The 20,118-nt window shown below is 33.4% G+C and overlaps 1 protein-coding gene across 1 annotated transcript; it reads right to left on the bottom strand.

Moving 5' to 3' along the window:
• Positions 1 to 3,850: 3,850 nt before the first annotated feature.
• Positions 3,851 to 8,151, bottom strand: LOC117786714 (nardilysin). The gene is made up of 2 exons (XM_034625066.1): positions 6,750 to 8,151; positions 3,851 to 5,849 (listed from the first exon to the last, which is right to left on the bottom strand). The coding sequence occupies exons 1-2, from the start codon at positions 8,149 to 8,151 to the stop codon at positions 4,015 to 4,017; spliced, it is 3,237 nt and encodes a 1,078-aa protein (XP_034480957.1). The 3' UTR covers positions 3,851 to 4,014.
• Between the last annotated feature and the right edge of the window lie 11,967 nt (positions 8,152 to 20,118).

Genomic DNA, 20,118 nt, shown 5'->3' with positions numbered 1-20,118 from the left:
TCAAAATAATATGAACATTTTTTAAAACTGAATTTTTGTACAAGTTTCGTCAACAATTTAGTACGAAAGAATTTTGGGAGTAAAATATGTTTTTTTTCAACGCTAAAACAAACAACTCAATAAGGATTATTTATATAAATATTTACATGATTTAAACAGTTTGATTGCTCAGGTGTAGGTGCTCGCTATTCTCAAAAATATTCCTGAAAATTCGCAGCAAAAAAAAAACACACACACACACAAACACTACTAAAAAAAGTCCTATTTATTTTCTAAATGCATTTAAAACATTTGAACAATATAGTTAAAAAACAAAAATAATAATAATTTCAAAACTTTACTATTTCCAAAAAAAAAACAACAAGAAAAAAAGCAAGAAAGAAAGAAAGAAAAAAAAACACAACTAAAGCCAAAATTGCCGGGAGCGTTGGTCGAAGCAAACACTCCACTATATTTCCGCATCCTTTCCTATAAGCAGCGACAGCAACAACAAAAACAACAGCCAAAACATTTAGAAAACTAAAGAAAAATATAAAAAAAAAACATATATATAAAACTTAAAATAATAAGCGCAAAAAAAATGTTGTAAAGCTCGAAAGAAAAAAAAGTACATGTTTCTAATTAAGGTCATTCCAATTTGAAAATATCGCGAGTGAAATCTAACTAAAAGTCTAGCAGAGAGCGAGAAAGAGAGAGAACGTGAGCAAGTGTGAAAGAGCGAGAGAGAGAGAGAACGTAGTGAATGAGAGAATTGGTTGAGCCTGGCGTGAGTTGAGAAACAGAAATTAAAAAAAAAAAGAAAAACAAAACATGTTTTATCATTGCGAGAGAAACAAGTAAAACACATTCAAGAATTTTGTTTTAAGTTCTATTTAAAATGAAATTAATTTAAATTTTTAGCAATTACTTTTGACAAATTTAAAACAATTGCAGCAACATGAAATTTACAATTAAATTTAAAATTTTGCAATTAAAGTACACCATTTGAGAAGTATTTCCTGCAAGGAAAGAAAAAGCCTTTAAATTAGTCAAAAAAAAAAAAAAAACAACAACTTAAATAAATTATGAATAATTCATTTAATGCCTTCTTAAGCCAATTATTTAAATGCAAACGGATTGAGAAAATTCCGTTACTTAAATTAATTTAATGTAATTAAATGCGGCAAGTACTTCATGAAAACGTTCAAGAAAACTTATTCATAAATTTTTAAAGTTTCGTTTTGATTAAATGTAAGTGTAAATCATAAAACATGCTTAGCATTCGGACATATTTTGAGTGTTCTACACAAAATTAATAGTAATATTACAACAACTGAAACAATATGTTAATTGACACATTTCAAAAAGCAGAAGAAAAATAAAATATAAATATTTATAATAATAATAATGATAAATAGTATATATATTTTTATATAAGTACATTACTTGATATACTTGATTTAATTGTAGCTTTAGTCATGGTGGCGTTCAAATACGCCCAAAAACAACAACAAGAGAATGAAGAAAATAATAACAACAACATCAATTAACTTGACACTTGTTTACATTTGCAAAAAAAAAAATGGTCCATGTCAAAGTTCATGGAACAAAAATCAATTGAATTGCATGCTTAATAAGTATATCATATTCTCATCAACGCGCTTTAAAAATGTTTCCATTAATCACACAATTCATTAATTTATTTAAGTATCAAAAAATGCAGAAAAGTGGAAAACCACATCCAAAAAAAAAAGAGTTTGCTAAAAGTTTACTTATTGTTAGGCGCCTGACAGGTGCAACAGAATTTAATTACCATAACTAAATTTATTGTTTTTATTAATGCTTAATTCAAATTATATATACTTAATAAATACGATATATAATTACATATATATATATTATCTACTTTAGTGTTGGCTTAAACATTTTCTGTGTGTTGCGTTTAAAATTTAATTTAAATACAATACATTACAATAAATAAAAAATAAAAATGCAGTGCATCAATTATTTGACGTCATAAAAAGTTGTGTATTGTTCGTTTTTATTTCTGAAATAATTTGTTGGCAATAAAAGAACGAATGATAAATAAATATACTATATAAATTAATTATAACAAGTGATATACATATACTTATACACATAACTGTGCAAGAAATTATTGCGTAAATAAAAACTTTATTCATTTTTCCAAAAAGACAGCACGAGTATTCAATTTAATAACAACAATGTTGATGCAGTAAGTTGAACAGATTTAATTAATAATTAGCTAGTTAATTGGTTCAATTTGCATTCTGTGTTAGCCAAGTTTAAAGTTCTGCGAAGCATAATTAATTCCGATTTAAGCGCATTAAGACAAATGTTCGCTTGATAAATTCAGCATTAAAACTTATATCAATGGCAACAATAAAACGCAATCATAATAATGATTTTATGGCCACAACGACAACAACAATGACGATGAGCTGGAAAACAAGGCTTATCATTAGCAAAAGAGCCCATTGGCTGATTGGTGGGCGGCTTTTGGGCGTGATAAGTTGTTGTTGTTACTGTTGTTGTTGTGTGTTTATTTTTAGACCCGAAACGAAACGAAATAAGCAAACAATATGACGCAAAATTGCAGCATCTCTGACTATGCCACACAATTTGTAGCAACAATGCTGCACAGTTGGACAGCTGCCAACTTGGCAACACATACACACACACACACACACACACACATATACACACACATAGTGCGAACAATGTCGTTTTCTTTGTATAATGAAGCTTTGAATGCTTAGCAACGCCAGCAGCAGCTTCTTCTTCTTCTTTGTGTTGTGTGTGCAGTTTATTTGGCTTTAGACCAGGCCAAGCACTAAATTTCACATCTATCGTCATTTTAATTAAACCATCGACTTGCAGTTAAGACATTTATTTAAAGTTGCGCTTAAAGATATGCTACACTTTTTTGCTTATATTTACAGGTACAATTTCCATACATTTTATAGTAACAATACTTATTTAAAACATAATGATTATTAAAATTTAATGCGAATACCAACATTATGTGGTCTTGTATATCCTGAAACGTTAATATTTATCACATTTATGTCTAAATTTAATTATTTAAAATTACTTTCATTGATTTTTCCTATTTATTTAACGAATTTACAAATATTTTCACATTTGTCATAAATTTCACTTAAGAGAATGTTATAGGTTTTCTTTTATATTTACCTAAATATTTCTATATATTTTTTTTATCCCTACAATTATTTAGAATGCCTTGTATTTATTATGATTTAAATATTTCTCATTTTACTGGTATATTTTCTCTATAAATTGTGTCGTTTTGCCAACTATTGTAAATCGAATTAAATTTATATAATTCTGTTCAAATATTATAACTTCAGCTTCAAATTTCAAATTGTAAAACAAATTAAATTTATATAATTTCCTTAACATATATATAAACTTCGGCAAAGTTCAAATTTTTTTTTTTAAATAAAATTATTCATATTTTTTTTCGTTTGTGTATATATAATATTTTGAATTTATTGAAATAATTATTTAATGTACGTACATAAAAATTTTAAATGAATTAAGAGCACAAAAGTATGCAAAATCTATATAAATTTTTTTTTGAAAATTTTTTTTTAACTATTTTCTTACAGAGTATCAAGAAGTTGGTCATACAAAATGGATCTATCCTTATTTATGCATAAATATACACAATTATTTAGAATTATTATGGTTGTTGCTGAAGTCGTTGTAGTTGTTGCTGTTGCTGTTGTTGTTGTTGATGAAAGCAACAGCAGCCACAATATGTGATAGCAACAGTTGCCCAGCAAATTGGCATTTCCTTCCTTCCTTGCACATCTCTACGTCTCCACTCTTGCCATGAGCGCACAGAAATTTCTACAGCTGACTGTAATTTGCGTTATTAAAATGGCGTCAGTTGCTTATCAATGCGAAAAGTTTCCACCCACTCTGTGTGTGTGTGTGTGTGCTCGACAAATAATTATTTAATACAGAGACAGAGACTTGAAGAAGATGCTATAAGCCATGGTATTTGGGATCGGCTGTTAAGAACGGATATACATGCAGATTCTTTTTGAATTCCTCAATGTTCGTTATATGACTGCGATTTTCAGGTTCGCCAATGAATTCCAAATGGATTCTATCACCAATATTTTCGTACAACATTTGCTCCTCGGATATATTGCGTTGCACTTCGTCTAGGATAACAGCTAGGGTACCAGATCTACCGGCTAAACCCGATGTCGTGCCATGCCGAGCGGCAATGGCATCGGAAATGGCATCGGGAATTTCGGTTTGCGATCGTCTGATTACCCTAGAAGTGCCTATAACCTGCACCGAGAGTTTTCGCAGATTATGCCGATCATTTCGTTGCAGAAAATCCATAACATTTTCTCTGGTGACATCGGCCAGCATTTGTATTTGAATTTCATTGCGATTGAAAATGTAATCCATGCTGACAATTTCACTCCAATTTCGCATCATTTCATCAAAGAGACTGTGATCGCCGAGTCGTTTGTTATTGATGACTGTCTCACGCATCTCAACGAATTCCTGTTCATTCATTTGCGAAATAATGCTGGGCACTCGCAGTCGATATGCCTCCAAACGTTTGTCAACATAATCCGCTTGGAATTTCGTTTCCTGAGTGTTGATAATAAGCATATAAGCCATAATGCCATAGCTAATGCGTTGAAACAAGCCCAGACTATAGCAGAGTTGTTCCTTCGTTCGCAGTTGATTAAAGAATGGTTCCTCGGCAATTAAATCAACCAAATCCAACATGGCCTCCATTTTCAGTGTGGCAGGACCAATTTGATAATAATTGACAATAAATGTATTGGGATCATCTTCATTGAGGTTCTTTACTCTTAGATAATGCTCTCCTAGAGGTAATTGCACCATTCTATTGTGTTGCTCCACCAGATTTGCAACCCTTTGACTTTTGTACGTGTCCAACACTTTTTGGGTAACCTCAATCGCCTGTTGTTCCGTAAAATTGCCCTGTATCAATGCCTGCACATACATTTGCTTATGAAAATTATCCTTAAACTTTAAAATATCATCCACAGTGATGTCATCGATAACTTCGTATTTTTGTAGCAGTGTAAATCGCATGTATTCCAACACTGTGAGACGCAGATCGAGATTTAAGGATGATCCATTGATAACGGCATTAAAAAGTTGCCTTTTCTTTAGTTCCTTAAAGGACATCAACTGAGCCATATCAACTTCTAGATTTTTCATTACATTTATAATGATGTCTATAAGTAAAGGTAGTTTTTGATTATAGCCACTAACTCGTAAAACCAATCCTTTATCCGCCGCATCCAAACCGTAAGTTAAACCTGCCATTAAAGCCGGATAAAGTTGCTCGGCAATATAAAACTCGACCAAATATGTATATAATACACCTGCCACATATTCTTGCGCACTATTGCGCATTAATGGAGTAATAAAATAGAGATTTATAAAACCATCGGGCAATAGAAATGTATCATCCTGTCGAAACCAAAGTTCACAAAATTCATTTCTTATCAACGCCTTGGGACGGCGGGAAATGTGCGGTTTTCCCGCTTTTATCCACTGCAACGTAAAATCCGTCGTCACAAATGGATTCTGTTCGGGCAATTGGAGTTCTGGATGCGGTTCTGGATTATGCCACATTTGTGCCCACTTTTCAGGAATCGGAATACTTGTATAATAAGTGCCAAACCAAGGCTCACGTTGCGTATACTCGTAGTGCTCGTAGGGTATATGCGATGATATCATCATATTAAATTTAAAATCTGTTAAATGCTGTCTCAACATTTGCATGGCCTTTTCATCATATTCAAAGTAGCGCTGAGTACCTGTAAGTAGGGAAGTTAAAAATTTTTATATATATTCTCTATACGAATGTCGAAGGAACTCCAAAATTAAAATTTTCAAAATATAACTAGGAAGCATTTAGAAAGGAACTATTAATAGGAAATAAAAATTAGAAAACTAAATTAGTAGACAAAAATATAGAAAAAGCCAAAATATTTTATTAATATTTGCTCGATTTAGGGTTTTTTAACTTTTTCTTCCCACTTTTTTATTATTTTTTTTAAGTTTAAGAATTAATCTAAGAAATGAACCAGCTAAAAGGCATAACATCTTATCGAACCATTTATTAAAAAATAGCTAGCATCTACATATAAATATCTACATATAAATATTAGGTACCACCTTATTTAATAAAATATTTTTGACTTCGACTTTTTCGAATTTTTGTCTTTCGAACTTTTGTTTTTCTTATTTTTGTCTGAATTTTCCTTTCTTTGAATTTCTTAATTTATAAATTATAAATTTATAACCTTGACCCCGAATTTGACACACTTGAAATTCGAATTTCGCAAAACGTCGTCTTATTGTACAATAAAATTGTCTCAGCTATATTGTGTGAAAATTTCAGACTCCTAGGTCTTATGGTTTGGGCTGTGCAATGATCAATTAGTCAGTCAGTCAGTCAGGACAAAGAATTTTATATATATAGATTTCTATATGAAAAATATAATTTTGACTTAATATAAAAAAATAAATTAAATATTATAAATATTAGGGCGCATATTTAAACTTGTGGCTTTTTAAGTAATTTTTTTCTTCTAAGAAACTATCGCTTACTGATATCGATACTATTGTAATCGAAAAATATCGCACAAAAATATACGATCGTCAAGAAATATCTATCGATATTTAAATATGTGAATAATTATGATTAAGCCTACCTGTGAGTGCATCCTTGGGCGGCAGGAATCTCAAAGCCTCCACAATACTCTGCACATTATCCATGGCGGGTATCTCGATTTGAAAGCGAAAATTATTGTCTGCAATCTGTTGCAGTTCATTGTAGGCAATTGGCAATGTTTCGCAATCGTTGATCAACTGAATCCAGGCAAAGGTGGCCGAGATGACCTCATCCAGATGCTCGAATCCATCGTCCGTCAAATGGATGCACATGTTGAAGAGTGAGTAAATGGAATTGGTATCGAAACTGCTGGCTCCCACGCCAGCCATGACACTCATGCACCAGAGACGACGCCGCAGAAAGGAACACAGACTGCCGACACCCTCGTAGCCCAGCAGATGGGCTATAAATGAATCCGGCTTGGTGCGGTAATAGTTGCGCATGGGTGGCAGCACCCAGGTGAGTTCCAGCTTACACACATCCTCCACAGGCTGCACGAGCAGCAGCTCCTTGAAGAACTTCTCCTTGAAGGCGTGGCGATAGTGCAAATTCGTAATATCCAAAGGGGGTTCCCCGCTCTCTGGTATGCTCGAACAGTGTCGGACCAAAAGTTGCTCAAGTTCATCTAAAGATAATTTGGCCTGTAAACAGACTGTCATGCGATTGCAGCCGTAATGCTTACGCCGGAATTCATGCAGCGCACGATGCAAATCCTCATCATTTACATGCTCCTTGAGTGACTTCAAGTTGCCCCAACTGAAGGTGGCGTGTGGAAATCCTTCGCCTGCCAGACTCGCCAAAATCTGATCCCGTCGCACCTCGTCCACCATGAAAGTCTGCTCAAATTCCGATTGCACGGCGGAACGTTCTCGGGCCATTGCCTCGGGCAACATTAAAGGTTCCTTCATCAGATTCATAAACATATCCATTGTTTTATCCAAATGTTGTTCCTCCACCTCGAAATAAAAGCACGTTTCCTCGTTTTCCGTGTGCGCATTGCTAAAACCTCCGCTTTTTGTGACAAACGCATCAAAAGCATTTTCCTCGGGATATTTTTGCGAGCCCATGAATATCATATGCTCCAGAAAATGAGCGAGTCCCTGAAACTCCTGCGGTTCACTGAAGGATCCCACGCTCATTGAAACCGCACAGGCTGCCAGTTTGCCATGGAATTGTTCCAGCGAACTGGAACTGGAACTGGAACTGTGTGCACTCGGCATGGATTTATTTGTTAGAGTTGCTGCACTTGTTTGTCCCATGCCAGGATCTGAGATGAGCATGGCTCGCACGCCATTCGATAGACTCAAGGCGCGATAGAGTTTCCTATCGCCCTCGGATTTATCGGGTAACTCCAAATATGTGACTGCCATGCCACTTGCCTGACGATTCTGTATCCACTTGTACCACTGCTTGAACAAGGCTCGGAATCGTGGCTTACGCATTCTCAGCAACATAACACCCTACTCCACCTGCTCGCTCTTTCGTCTCTCTCTCCACGCCACTATTCGCTCTCTCACCCTCTCTCCTCTCTTGTCTAGTATTCGTTTGTGTATAGGAATTTACCTTTGGCAGTCCATAAAGAAGCTGACTGCCGCATTGCCTAACAAATTATGAACCACTTGACAGCAATTTCCATGCGCATTATTCTGACTTAATTACTTTGTCAAATAAGGCATTTAGTGAGTGCCCCTACCCTAACTCTCTTCCTCTCTCTCTCTCCCATTCTTCCTCCCCTTTGTGGCATTTTCTATCTGCACAGCGCCAATAGCCTTAGGCTCAACATTGTCCGCCGCTTTTCGGTGTGAAAATTCAATTAACTTTGCGCTGTAAATACAAGTACTCGTACAAAAAACAAGCTGGCAAAGCTAGCGCAGAGCTAACTCGACTGTGAAAATACCTGTGCTTGTACTTATTAAAAAAAACATACATTAGATTGCAACGATTTGTTTGCGCCAAAAAAAATTGAAAAATGGTACCCCATATTCGTAATCTACGGTCAATTCTAAGATGTTTTCACCAAGAAATCATAGTTCTAAAATCAATTCCTAGTCCCCGGTTTTCATTTGAAAAACTTGTTTTTTTTTTATATTTTTATCATGAATTATTACCATATCTTTGATATTTTTAGTCCGAACCTGACAAGATTGGTATCAAAACTCGTGTGAGGACCAGTACTTTCAAAACCAAAGACAAATTGTCCTTAAAACAAAATTTTCGTCCCTGCAAGGACTAAGTACCCAAAATTGTTCAACTCAAAAACCGGGGACTAGGAATTCATTTTAGAACTAAAGTTTTCTGGTAAAAACAATAGGTTACGAATATGGGGTACCACTTTTTTCATTCGATAAAATCGATGCACCCTAGTATACATATATTATTTTAAACAAAGAAGCAAAATCAAGTCGATTGTGCTCGTTTCAAACTCAACTTATAATGCAAAGAACAGAGACTATAACAAATATTCTTTTGCAAGATAATATTTAAAATAAATACATTGGTTTCTCTCACTCTTGTAGTCTCGGAGATAAAAAGTTTAAAGGATAAGGGCGTACCATAAATTGTCACAAATCTAGTAGGCGTTTGTACCCATTTTGAGATACCGAGCAAATTTTTTTTTTTTTTTTTATTAAAATGTACATCTTATCTAAATTTATTATTATACAACATTTTATTAGAAATTGAATACCTTTTTAGTCGGAAGATTACCTTATATAAATGCTTCTATTACCTCTATTTACCCCCAAAATCTATCTTATTCACCTATATACGTCATTATACATCCTTATTGCCCTTCATACATTCTATTAATGATTCTATTTCCTCTATTTACTCCCATAATCCGTCTTATTCACATATTTACGCCATTATACAAATTATAACTATTAAAAATGCTAAGGAACTTGCTAACGAGTTTTTGGGTGTTCAAATTTGAATATATTTTTTTTCCAATTTTGTTCTGTTTCAATTTTCTTTGAGCTCATAAGCTTAATTTGCTGTCTCTTTCTGTCTGTTACATACATTTGCACAAACTAATTATACCCTCGCTACAGGGTATTGTAAGACGCGCTTAGCATGCCTACTCTTCCCGTCCCTCTTCCCTCTCTGTCTCTCTCTTTTACGCATTCTCTGGCCCAACTATTTGCATTGAACATTCAAAAACATCAAGTCTCTTTCTGTTTTTCTGTCTCTTTCACTTGCTCTTTCAGTGACTGAGACTTAGCACTAAGGACACTTGTCCTGCTCGCAAATTGCTCTAATTAAGCTCGGCTAAAATGTCAAATTAAAATTGTAATGAAGCGCTTTTGTTGTTGTTCCTGTTGCTAAACAGGTAACAAACACTTAGAGTATAGAAAATTTGTATTAAGTCATTTAATGATTGAATGAGTTGATTCTAAATAAGGACTCTAGAGAAAAGAAATGTTAATTATTATTTACAGAGCAACTCTTAGTCAGTCATAATATTTTACTCATTTTAAGCACTCATCGTTAAATGCAACAGTTGCTTTCAATAGTTTTCTGTCATCATTAGCGCATCTTTCTTTATAATTTTGCATAATTAAGTCGTTGAAATGCGTCAAAGGATTAAGATAACTATTGGTCGTATCAATTGGTAAAAGCCTGGCTCAAACTCTATATTTCCTTTCTCTTTTTATTTGAGCTAACCAATTGAATGACATTTTAAAAGCATTTGCACTCGCCTGTGAATAAATGCACATTTATCTGCACTTGGCTGGCATTTTAATAGAATTTTAATCCGATTTAAGAACCAGCAATTAGCAGACAATATCAATGCGAAAATAATATATAAGACGTGGGATGCTTTTGATATCTTAGTAATCAGCTTTAAAATATGCCAACATCTATTTTCTCACTTGCACAAATAAATTAATAAACCCACGAATGCAAATAAACACCAATAAAATCTTTTGCTATTTAGTTCAAATCTTGAGAGCATAAATTCTTAACTCAAAATTTTGCCAAAACTCAGCTAATTTTTAAGTGGAATATAATTTTAATCGTTATTTATCCTCTGAACTAACACTGCATTAAAATATATTTATTTGCTGTCCACTTGATCCATACAAAAATATTTTCACTTCTAAATTTGTCCAGGACTCTCAACAAAATTTTTGTTGCATATTTTGCAGCGCTTCACGCTTTCGAAGTTCATCAATCTGTCGCTTAGTTATTGCTGCCATCTCAATTTAATCCGCTACCTTCATGACTTTGCCAACTGACCGTACACACACACACACACACATACACTCACACACACAGCCACATATATATTCCTGTATAGATGTGAGTGTAGGTAAATATTTGTGTGCTTTGTTGCGCTCGGTTTGATTTTGTTTGTTGAGAGCTGCAAGTGCTAAAAACTTTTGCCACACAACTCACACACACACACACACACACACATACATACATATTAAAATGAGTGTGTGTGTGAGGTGTGTGTGTTGAATGCTGAAAATATTTTGTGGTTAAACAAAACCATTTGCATGAAAATGTTTTACTTTTACTTTGAGCTTACGGTTTTGTTGTTGGTTGAGAAATGGGAATAAGGGAAAGGCAGCGAGTTTTTCCTGTTTGCATGTCGGTTTTGGCTTTGGTTTTTTGTTGGCTAATTGAAGCACAAGTTGGCTAAAAAAACTGCTTTACTCGAGCTGACTCAAATTTATATTTTATTCGGCTGACCCTGAAAAGTAGGCAACAGTTTTTTTTACAGGCAACTTAAAAGCGAAAGATGCGCAGCAAAAAGAAGAAACTTAATCTGAAAAAATCAATCTGCAATAAAAATAAAATTAAGAAGGGACTCAAGCAAATGCCAGACAAGCGAAAGCAACGGGAAAAGGAGAAGGAGAATGAGAAAGTGCAGAAGTGGCGAGAAATGTGAAATGGCGAATGAAGCGAGAGAAAATGCTTGGATGGACACACGCAGCCTCAGGTATGCGTCAAGGATTACGCGGCAGGATTCGCCACAAAGGCGTGAGAGGCACTTTCCTTTCCTTCTACCCCCCCTTCCCCCTCTGCTGCTTAAGCGCTTAAGCATTCAAAAGGATATTCATAAATAAATATCTGCAGGCATACAAATTGATAAGCTGACAGCCAGCTACAGTTCTTCATTCGCCTGCCAGGGTCCGGTTCTGGATTCAGGACTCCGTCTACGTCTACGTCTCCGGCTCAACGTCTCGCTGTCTGTCACGACCCGAAAACGCCAATCCCAACAACAACAACAATGGCTCGGCATCTTAATCGACACACGCTGCGTACCTTTTGGTGTGTCCTTCGCACAGCAGGTAGACAACAACAACAACCCTGTCTCTATCTCTCTCTATCCCTCTCTCTGCCACCTGTCTACCTGTAAACATTGCCAACTTTTTTTTTCTTCTTGCGCCATTCGCTTTTGCAGCTTTCTAATGGCCGCTCGTCCTTCAACAGGCGCTGCTCCTTTCACACGCAACATTCTACTGTTCTTTTTATTTATACCCTTGCAAAAGGGTTCCTTAAAACTATCACAAAATTTGTAACGTAAAATATAGTTTATTTATTTAGTTAAGTAACAGCTTTACTAATTGATTAAAAAAATAATAATTACTTAATTTCAGAGTATATTAAACAAATTTACAACAATTCTCTTATCTTAATTATAAAAAGAAAATTCTCTTCGGCTTCTAAAATTTTTTTCTGGTTATTTTTCAGTTGCTTGGAACCTAACGAATTATTTCAAAATCTAGCTACATAAATTGTAAGTATAAAATTTTGGTATTTTTTTAATAAACGCCAACTAAAAGCAGACGAATTGTAATTGCAGCTTATCAATATATTTTATAAATAGAAATATACTCTGAAATTAATTTAATATTAATAAAGTATTAAATAAAAATATATATTTAGAAATTGCTTTTGCAAAATTAAAATTAAATAATAGCAATTTCATTTAAGTTTTTAAAGTTAAATTTAGATTAAAAAAATATACATAATGTAATCAGATATGATTAAAACAAAACATTTTAAGCAGAGTAATATGTTATGCAGAATTAAATAGGAGTTTAAAAAATAATTAAAATTAAAAGAAAATTGAAGATGGGCTAGGTCTTGACAGCTTGAACTTTTCGAGAAAATGTAAAAGGAAAACTACGGAAAGAATGTAAGGAAAAAATATCGTTTATAAAAAAGGCTCCACAAGAGTATCAAATCTTCGGCGTGCCGCGCTTAATCTTTCTTTCTTGGTTTCCCTTCTGCTTTCTTTTTTTTTCGATTTGGCACATTTTTCTGCTGCCTCCTCACATTTGTTTTTTTTTCGTTTCTTTTTATTGTTGTTGTTGCTTTCGTCCTTTCTTTGGCGTCCATTCAATTTTATTGTGTGCTCTCAAATTGTTTTGGTATTGAGGCTTTAAGCACGCGACTGTTTGTAGGCCGTGCTGTTGTCCTTCCCTCTCTGTCCACTCCTTCTCCCCACACCCCTCAATCAGCCAACCCAACCAGGCAACTAGTCGACCAACAATTCAGCCAGCCAGTCAGCTTCTGCCTTCCTGCTGTGTTAACAATTCGTATTGTTGTTGTTGCTTTCACTTTTGTTGTTATTGGGGATTGCCTGGTGTATGTGTATATGTGTGTGTGTGCTTGCGATGTTTTTCGATGTTTTTGCAGGCTTCCAACATATCCTGTTGCTTGCAAAAACGCAACCAGTTGAACATTTCCAGTTACGCTCTCCCAACTTCGGCTACATTCGGCTGCTCTCTCTCTCTCTCTTTTATTTCTCACTCTCTGTCACTCTCTCGCCTTTTGATTGCCATTGAGATGGATTTCGTCTGTTGCGCCTTGTAACATTGGCACATGTTTAACGCGCAATTATTTTGGTCCTGTTGCGCTTTTTTCTATGTGTCTGTGGCTCTGAGAGTCTGAGAGTCCCACTGTGTCCTTTGGTTTGTGGCTTCCAATTGAAGTTGTCAAAGTCATTTGCCTACAACTCATATTGGCCACTTGTTACAAAATAAATTGGAATTGCAGCTTATCAATATATTTAATAAATAGAAATATACTCTGAAATTAATTTAATACTAATTAAGTATTAAATGAAAAAATATTTAAAAATTGCTTTTGCACAATTATAATTCAGAAATAGATTTTACTTAAATAAATAAATTGAAATATGTTAATATTTTGGTATTATTTAAAAAAAAAAAATTATTTTATTACAAAATTTATAAAATCTAAAAATAGATTTCACTGAATTAAAGAATTTATTAATTGAAATATGTCAATATTTTGGTAATAATAAAAAGTTTTTTTTATTACAAAATTTATAACATTTAAAAATAGATTTTACTGAAATAAAGAAAGTATTAATTGAAATATGTTAAGATTTTTTTAATATTAAAAATAGTTTTTTACATTAAAAAATTTATTTTTTTTCAAAATTTTGAATTTTTTTGTTTTTTAAAAAAATATGTTGAGTAAATATCAGCACTCCCCAAGTTATTTATTTTATGCTTTTGTTTATTTTTATTTAAATAAAATGTTTTATTTATAAATTAGTGAATTATAATTAACTAATTATAATTAAGTTATATTTATATATAAGTTATATAATTAATATATATAATTTAATACATTTTTATGTGAATATTATTTTAAAAAAATATTTCAAAAATTAAGTCAAATAGTGTAGCTATTTCAAATTTATTTTAATTTAACAAAAATAAAATATAAATTGAAAATATTTCTTGTTTGTCATATTTGTATGAAAATATGCAAAGAAATATAATAGAATATTCGGTGTATAATTTATGTTTTGTTATGTTATTAAGTAATACAATAAATTAAATAGAAAATAAAAAATCTTCCTAAAAAATTTTGTTTATGCAATGTGAATTATTATTATTTTTTTTGCATTCTTTTCCATCATAGCTAACCCATTTTTTATATATAATTTTTCTTATTTACATCTGCCACTTGATAACATTGGTTCACCTTGGCGTATACGCAACATTTGTAGTTATTTTTTTTCTAAAATGTAAATTACTATTAAATATATTTTTTAACATTATTACTAGCCTCATTTTAATTAATTGTAATTTATTTACAGCTGTCAGTTGATAATTGAAACCTAATTCAACTGTTCACCTTGGCGTATACGCAACATTCGCAATATCATCGCATGCAACAATTGTGAAAAAGTCTACACTTCGTGTCGTGTTGGAGGAGTGTGTGTGTGTGTGTGTGTGAGTGTGTGTGTGTTTGTGTGTGTGTGTTGTGTGTGTGTGTGTAGAGTAGAGTAAGCGGAACGTGAAGAGCACGCGCACCTAACGCAAATGCGTGGGCAGACAAGGAGGCGGGGCTCCCAAGTTAGACACGGACATGGACAGGGGACTCCAGGAGAGGGGTGAGAGAGACAGAGAGTTGCGGCTGCATCCTGGGAAATCGCTTAGCTGTTGCTTTCGCGTTGCGACGCTGTTAGCAAGGTGGAAATTGATATTACTTTTTAATGCTGCGCCAGCTGGTTTTCTCACACACACGCACACACACACATATATGCAAGCTTTCCAGTCGCACGAAGAGCGTAAAATAAAGAGAGAGAGAGAGAGAGCTTGACTTGACTTGCTGTCGCCGCAGCAGCTGAGCGTCGTTACAGTTCGAGTTGAGCCGTTTCGTGAACAGGACACAAAACGCGGAACAAGTTCAAAAGCAAAATTGCCAAGCAAATAGAAATTAAAGCCAAAGGCGCCGCGTTCTGCAATGTTTTCTAACACTCAAGGTGTGTGTGGCTGTGGGTGTGAGTGTATGTGAGTGTGAGTGTGAGTGTGACTGTGCGTGTGTGTGTGCGTGACGGTGAGCTTGTTGGTAACTGTAACTGTAACGGCGACTGTAACTGTGTATGTGAAAAGCAGCTACAACTTTCAAGTGGCAACTTTCAAGTGCTGCAAATTATACGCCAAAATCATAATTTGAGATTTGTGCGCCATTACAAAAATTTAATAACACAAATACAAACACAACAATCATAACACACACACACAGCAATAATGCAAACTCTAAAAACAAACTCATAAATGCCTAAAGGAAAATAATAATTTCAGGTGAGTCTACAAAAAAATATTAAAAAACAAGAGGGAAAGGCTATAGTCAATATATATCAAAGTACTTTAAAGAAATGACTACCAACAAAAACTACTGCATACTTTTAGGTGTTTGTATTGAAATAATAACTTTATTAATAACTTTGGTTAGCTATTACTGTCGTTCTACTTGTCCGATCTTGCTGCTGTTAAGTGAGATTATTAATAATATTAATATATAAAGTTAATCAACATAAAAACTGTATTATCTTAAAAACTGTGGGTGTGGTGGTTATTCGCGACTTGCGTTGACTGTCAACAATTGTGACTGTATGTTGTTGCTATTCTATTTATATTATTATTGTATATTTTTATATATTTATTTTGGTTTTGCGCCTCAGCTTGTCATAAATTGTTGAATAAGAATAGGCATGGGGACTAACAAATAGTTTAATTTCCGGTCTGTTCGTCAGCGGCACGTCCGGTTTCAGTTTTGTTTGCTGCCTGCCTCACGTTCTCAAATGCGCTGTGGCATGTGCCGCATATAAATCTATTTAATGTTATACACTCATAACTCATCTAACGACTGTTTAGCGCAATTCTTAACGCAAAAAAAAAAAAAAGAAAATATAGCCATTGGCTATTGATTTTTATTTATTTATTTTCGCCTGAAATGAATGCAATTTGTATTAACGCAGCTTTGTGTACTGTTCGACTGTCCCTCGAGACACCTCAGGATTAGCTGAAAACAAAAAGCTGGCCGTAAACGCCTTCAACGGGCCAAATAAAATAAGCTAATGAAGCAAGAAATTGAAAACATTATCGAGGCGATTAATTATTGATACTTTGATGTTCAGCCTTATGCTATGCTTTGTTAGTTAATTTATTTATAATTAAGTTAGTAATTTGCCAGACTGCCAACGTGAAAACTGTTTCTGTTTCTTTGGAGCAGCAAATTAATGTGCTTTAAGCTGTTTAACTGTTGTAGATTTCGATTAAGACTTTAAGAACGTGACTCACTGAGCATATTGATGGCCAGGACCAAGCAGGAGTCCAGGAGCATTCCCAGGAGCAACATTTGTAGAGCAGCTCCATAGAACTACCTGCTGGAACTGTCATTACTCTTGGCCTAATCTCTTCCCCCCGCCACGCTTCGCCATTAAAGTTCGCATTTGCACCTGTATACCTGTATATTGGCCTGGCCAAAAGTCTAGGACCAAAGTGTTTTTATGATGCCATTTTAATTTAGATTCATATCAATTCGTAATAAGCATTTTGTGCGCTCAACTAAACGCTCGATATTAAGGTCAGAGACATTAAAAATTATTATTGTAATGACCACTGTAATTGTCACATTTTGTGGCAGCGCTTTTCTTTTTCATTTTTTTAATTCTAGAGAAAGCGTTAGCATATGTACATTATTGGAAAATAAATACAGGATCGTATTCTGCTAATCTCTAGAGATTTTAGTGACTATTGCTTTTGAAAACAAATTGAAGAAAACCTTTGTGTTTTTATAAAGCTAGAGATTTAATTTTTCAGACATATTTTCAGAGTCATTAACAAAAAATTGTTTTAAATTAAAAAATAATAATTTATAGATACATTTTTTTAAAACAATATATTATTAAAAAAATCTTTATTAATTTAATGTTCTATTTAAAATAAAGTTTTTATTTTAATTTTTGAGATTACATATTTTGGGAGTTACAAAAATTGGCTGTCATAAATAAATTTTAACAATACTTTTACTTATTGCCATATGTTTGTTTGTAATTAATTTATTTAATCTTAAGTATAAAGATTAAATTTTTCAGTCATTTTTGAAAGCTTTTAATTATCTGTATATTTTATTTTATTAAAAAAATCTTAATTAAATTATTTTTCAACTTAAAATAAAGTTTTTATTTTAATTTTATTGATTACATATTTTGGGAGTTACAAAAATTGGCTGTCATTGAATAATTTTAACAATACTTTTACTTATTGCCATATGTTTTTTTGTAATTAATTTATTTAATCTTAAGTATAAAGATTAAATTTTTCAGTCATATTTGAAAGCTTTTAATTATCTGTATATTTTATAGCAATAATAAAATCATTTAATATGTATTCTTTTTACATATTTATTTAAGAATTATATAAACTTAAATTAATTTCATTCAATAAATAATTATTTAGTAACCATTTTCTAACATGTTCTATGCTAAAGTTTTTCCATATTTTCTCAGAGCTGTTATAGCGTAAATAAAGTTGTTTTGCTTCAGTTGTTTTTATGGCCAAAACTCATTTACAATTTGGCAGGCATCAAATAAAAAACTGGTCACATTTGCATAATTTGTTGTTACTGTTGTTGTTGTTGTTGTAGTCGCCTCATTTTGTTAGCAATTTATATGCGAGGGCGAGTGACACGTGCGTTTTAATTGAATGCAAATAAAATACACCATAATACATAATATGACAAGCCATAATCCTGACAGCAACAGTTATACATGCTGACAGCTGTCCCCCACCCCCATCCCACAGATATATACACACACACAAATACACATTTGTTGGGGGGAATTGTTGTTGCTGCTGCCAACCGACATGTCACTATTCTGGTTGACAGTTTGCCCATCTCTCAACATTTAATGGCATTTTAAACTACTCTGCTGTGTGCTCGACTTTCTCAGGCTCTCCCTCCCTCTCTCTCTCTTTCTCTGTCTTTTTCTTCTCTGTCTCTTCCTCTCTCTCTTTCATATATACTTATATTCATTAATGTCTGCAAAGTCAAAGTGTTTAAAATGTTGTACACGCTTCGGGCATATCCTTTTCTTGCTCCTGGTTTAGACATATGTGTGTGTGTATGTGTGTGGGCTCTTTAAGCCATTTCCTTTACCTTTTCCCACTACATTTCCTTTTGCTTTGCTGGCCCACATTTTGACCTTGTGCAAGTATTTTAATCAGCAGCAAAAATTAATTAACTTTAACTCCAACGTCAAAGCAATTGTTTCGTCTTTTTTAGCTCCCTTTTTTTGCCTTATTTTTATTTTTTACCCTTGTCCTTCATATGTGTGTGTGGTCGTGTGTGTAAATACTCTCCAGTGACCAGTACTTCAATTGCAAATTGTAAATTGCCACTTCATTTACACAAATTTTTAATAAACCAACGTCGCGACGCAACTCGGCGTATACGCCATTTTTTATAGCATACTTTTTTGGCTGGCAAACCAGCAGACACTGCGAGTGACAGAGACAGAGACAGTGCTGTGTTACAAACGATTTTTTACTGCCATTGGCAATGCTTTTTTGACTGCGACCACATACACAAATATTTATTTTACATTTTTAAATAACTCGCATTTCTGTCGCTGCTTTTTATGCACGTATTTTATATATATTTGCAAATGAAAGAAGTTCAACAAATTGTTTGGCTGTCGAACACATACACAGAATGGAATTTAATTAATTTAATTTACGTTGGCATGTCCAGAAGGGGGCGTGGCTCGAGCCGAGTCGAGCAACAGTCGAGCTGCCTTTTCCGTTTATTATTCATGCAGAAATTTTTCGAATGCCGCTCAAAGTGCAGGCTTATGCAAAAATCAAACGAGGAGTTAGAGGTGGTAGACAAATACACACACACACACACACACACACTCACTCTCAGGCACACACACACACATGTGTGCATAACTCAACCATGCAATCAGTTCTCAACTTGTCGTTTGCAGTTGCCGCTTCTCTATTTACTTTCTGCGGCTCTGCAATTTTCAATTAAAATGTTTGCTCAAAAACCCACGTGCAGCAGCAAGTGCTTACGGCAGCCCTGGCAGCCCTGGTTTTGCATATATGCTGATGTTATGAGAGATTCCACATAACAAATTCTCCCAAGTTCTCGTAAATATTTCAATAAAATATAAAAAATTGCAAATACTCAATAAAAATGTATAAAGAAAGAACTATAATTTTACAATACAAATTTTGTTAATTTCTTAACATTTTTTGTATCTTAACTTGATTATTAAATTCAATTTTTATTATGAAAATTAAAAAATTATTTTTGTTGTAAACAAATTTTAAATTTTTATTGTTTTAGAAAAATTGTAAAATTCGTCGTAAAATTATACAATAAAAATTATAACGAATTCCAAGCATTTAAAATAAATTGCTTCAGCTTCAAGTTCTTACGAATGTAGTACAGGTTTGAAAGAACTATTTCAAAATTATTTCTTTAAATTTTAGTACCATTTTCAAGTCAAAATATCGTTAAATTATAATTTCCTTAATGCAAAATTATGTATAAATGAATAACACATATATTTAATAGTTTTTCAAAATTATTTCTTTGAATTTTAGTACCATTTT

This window comes from Drosophila innubila, assembly GCF_004354385.1.
Source record: "Drosophila innubila isolate TH190305 chromosome 3L unlocalized genomic scaffold, UK_Dinn_1.0 0_D_3L, whole genome shotgun sequence".
NCBI lineage: Eukaryota > Metazoa > Arthropoda > Insecta > Diptera > Drosophilidae > Drosophila > Drosophila innubila.
This window is presented reverse-complemented; position numbering and strand designations above follow the sequence as displayed.

Excerpts from the sequence above, each read along its gene's own strand:
- LOC117786714 (XM_034625066.1), bottom strand. The coding sequence starts at position 8,151 with ATGCGTAAGCCACGATTCCGAGCCTTGTTCAAGCAGTGGTACAAGTGG. Across the intron at positions 5,850-6,749 it reads GCCCAAGGATGCACTCACAG|GTACTCAGCGCTACTTTGAA; the intron begins GTAGGCTTAATC and ends CCCTACTTACAG.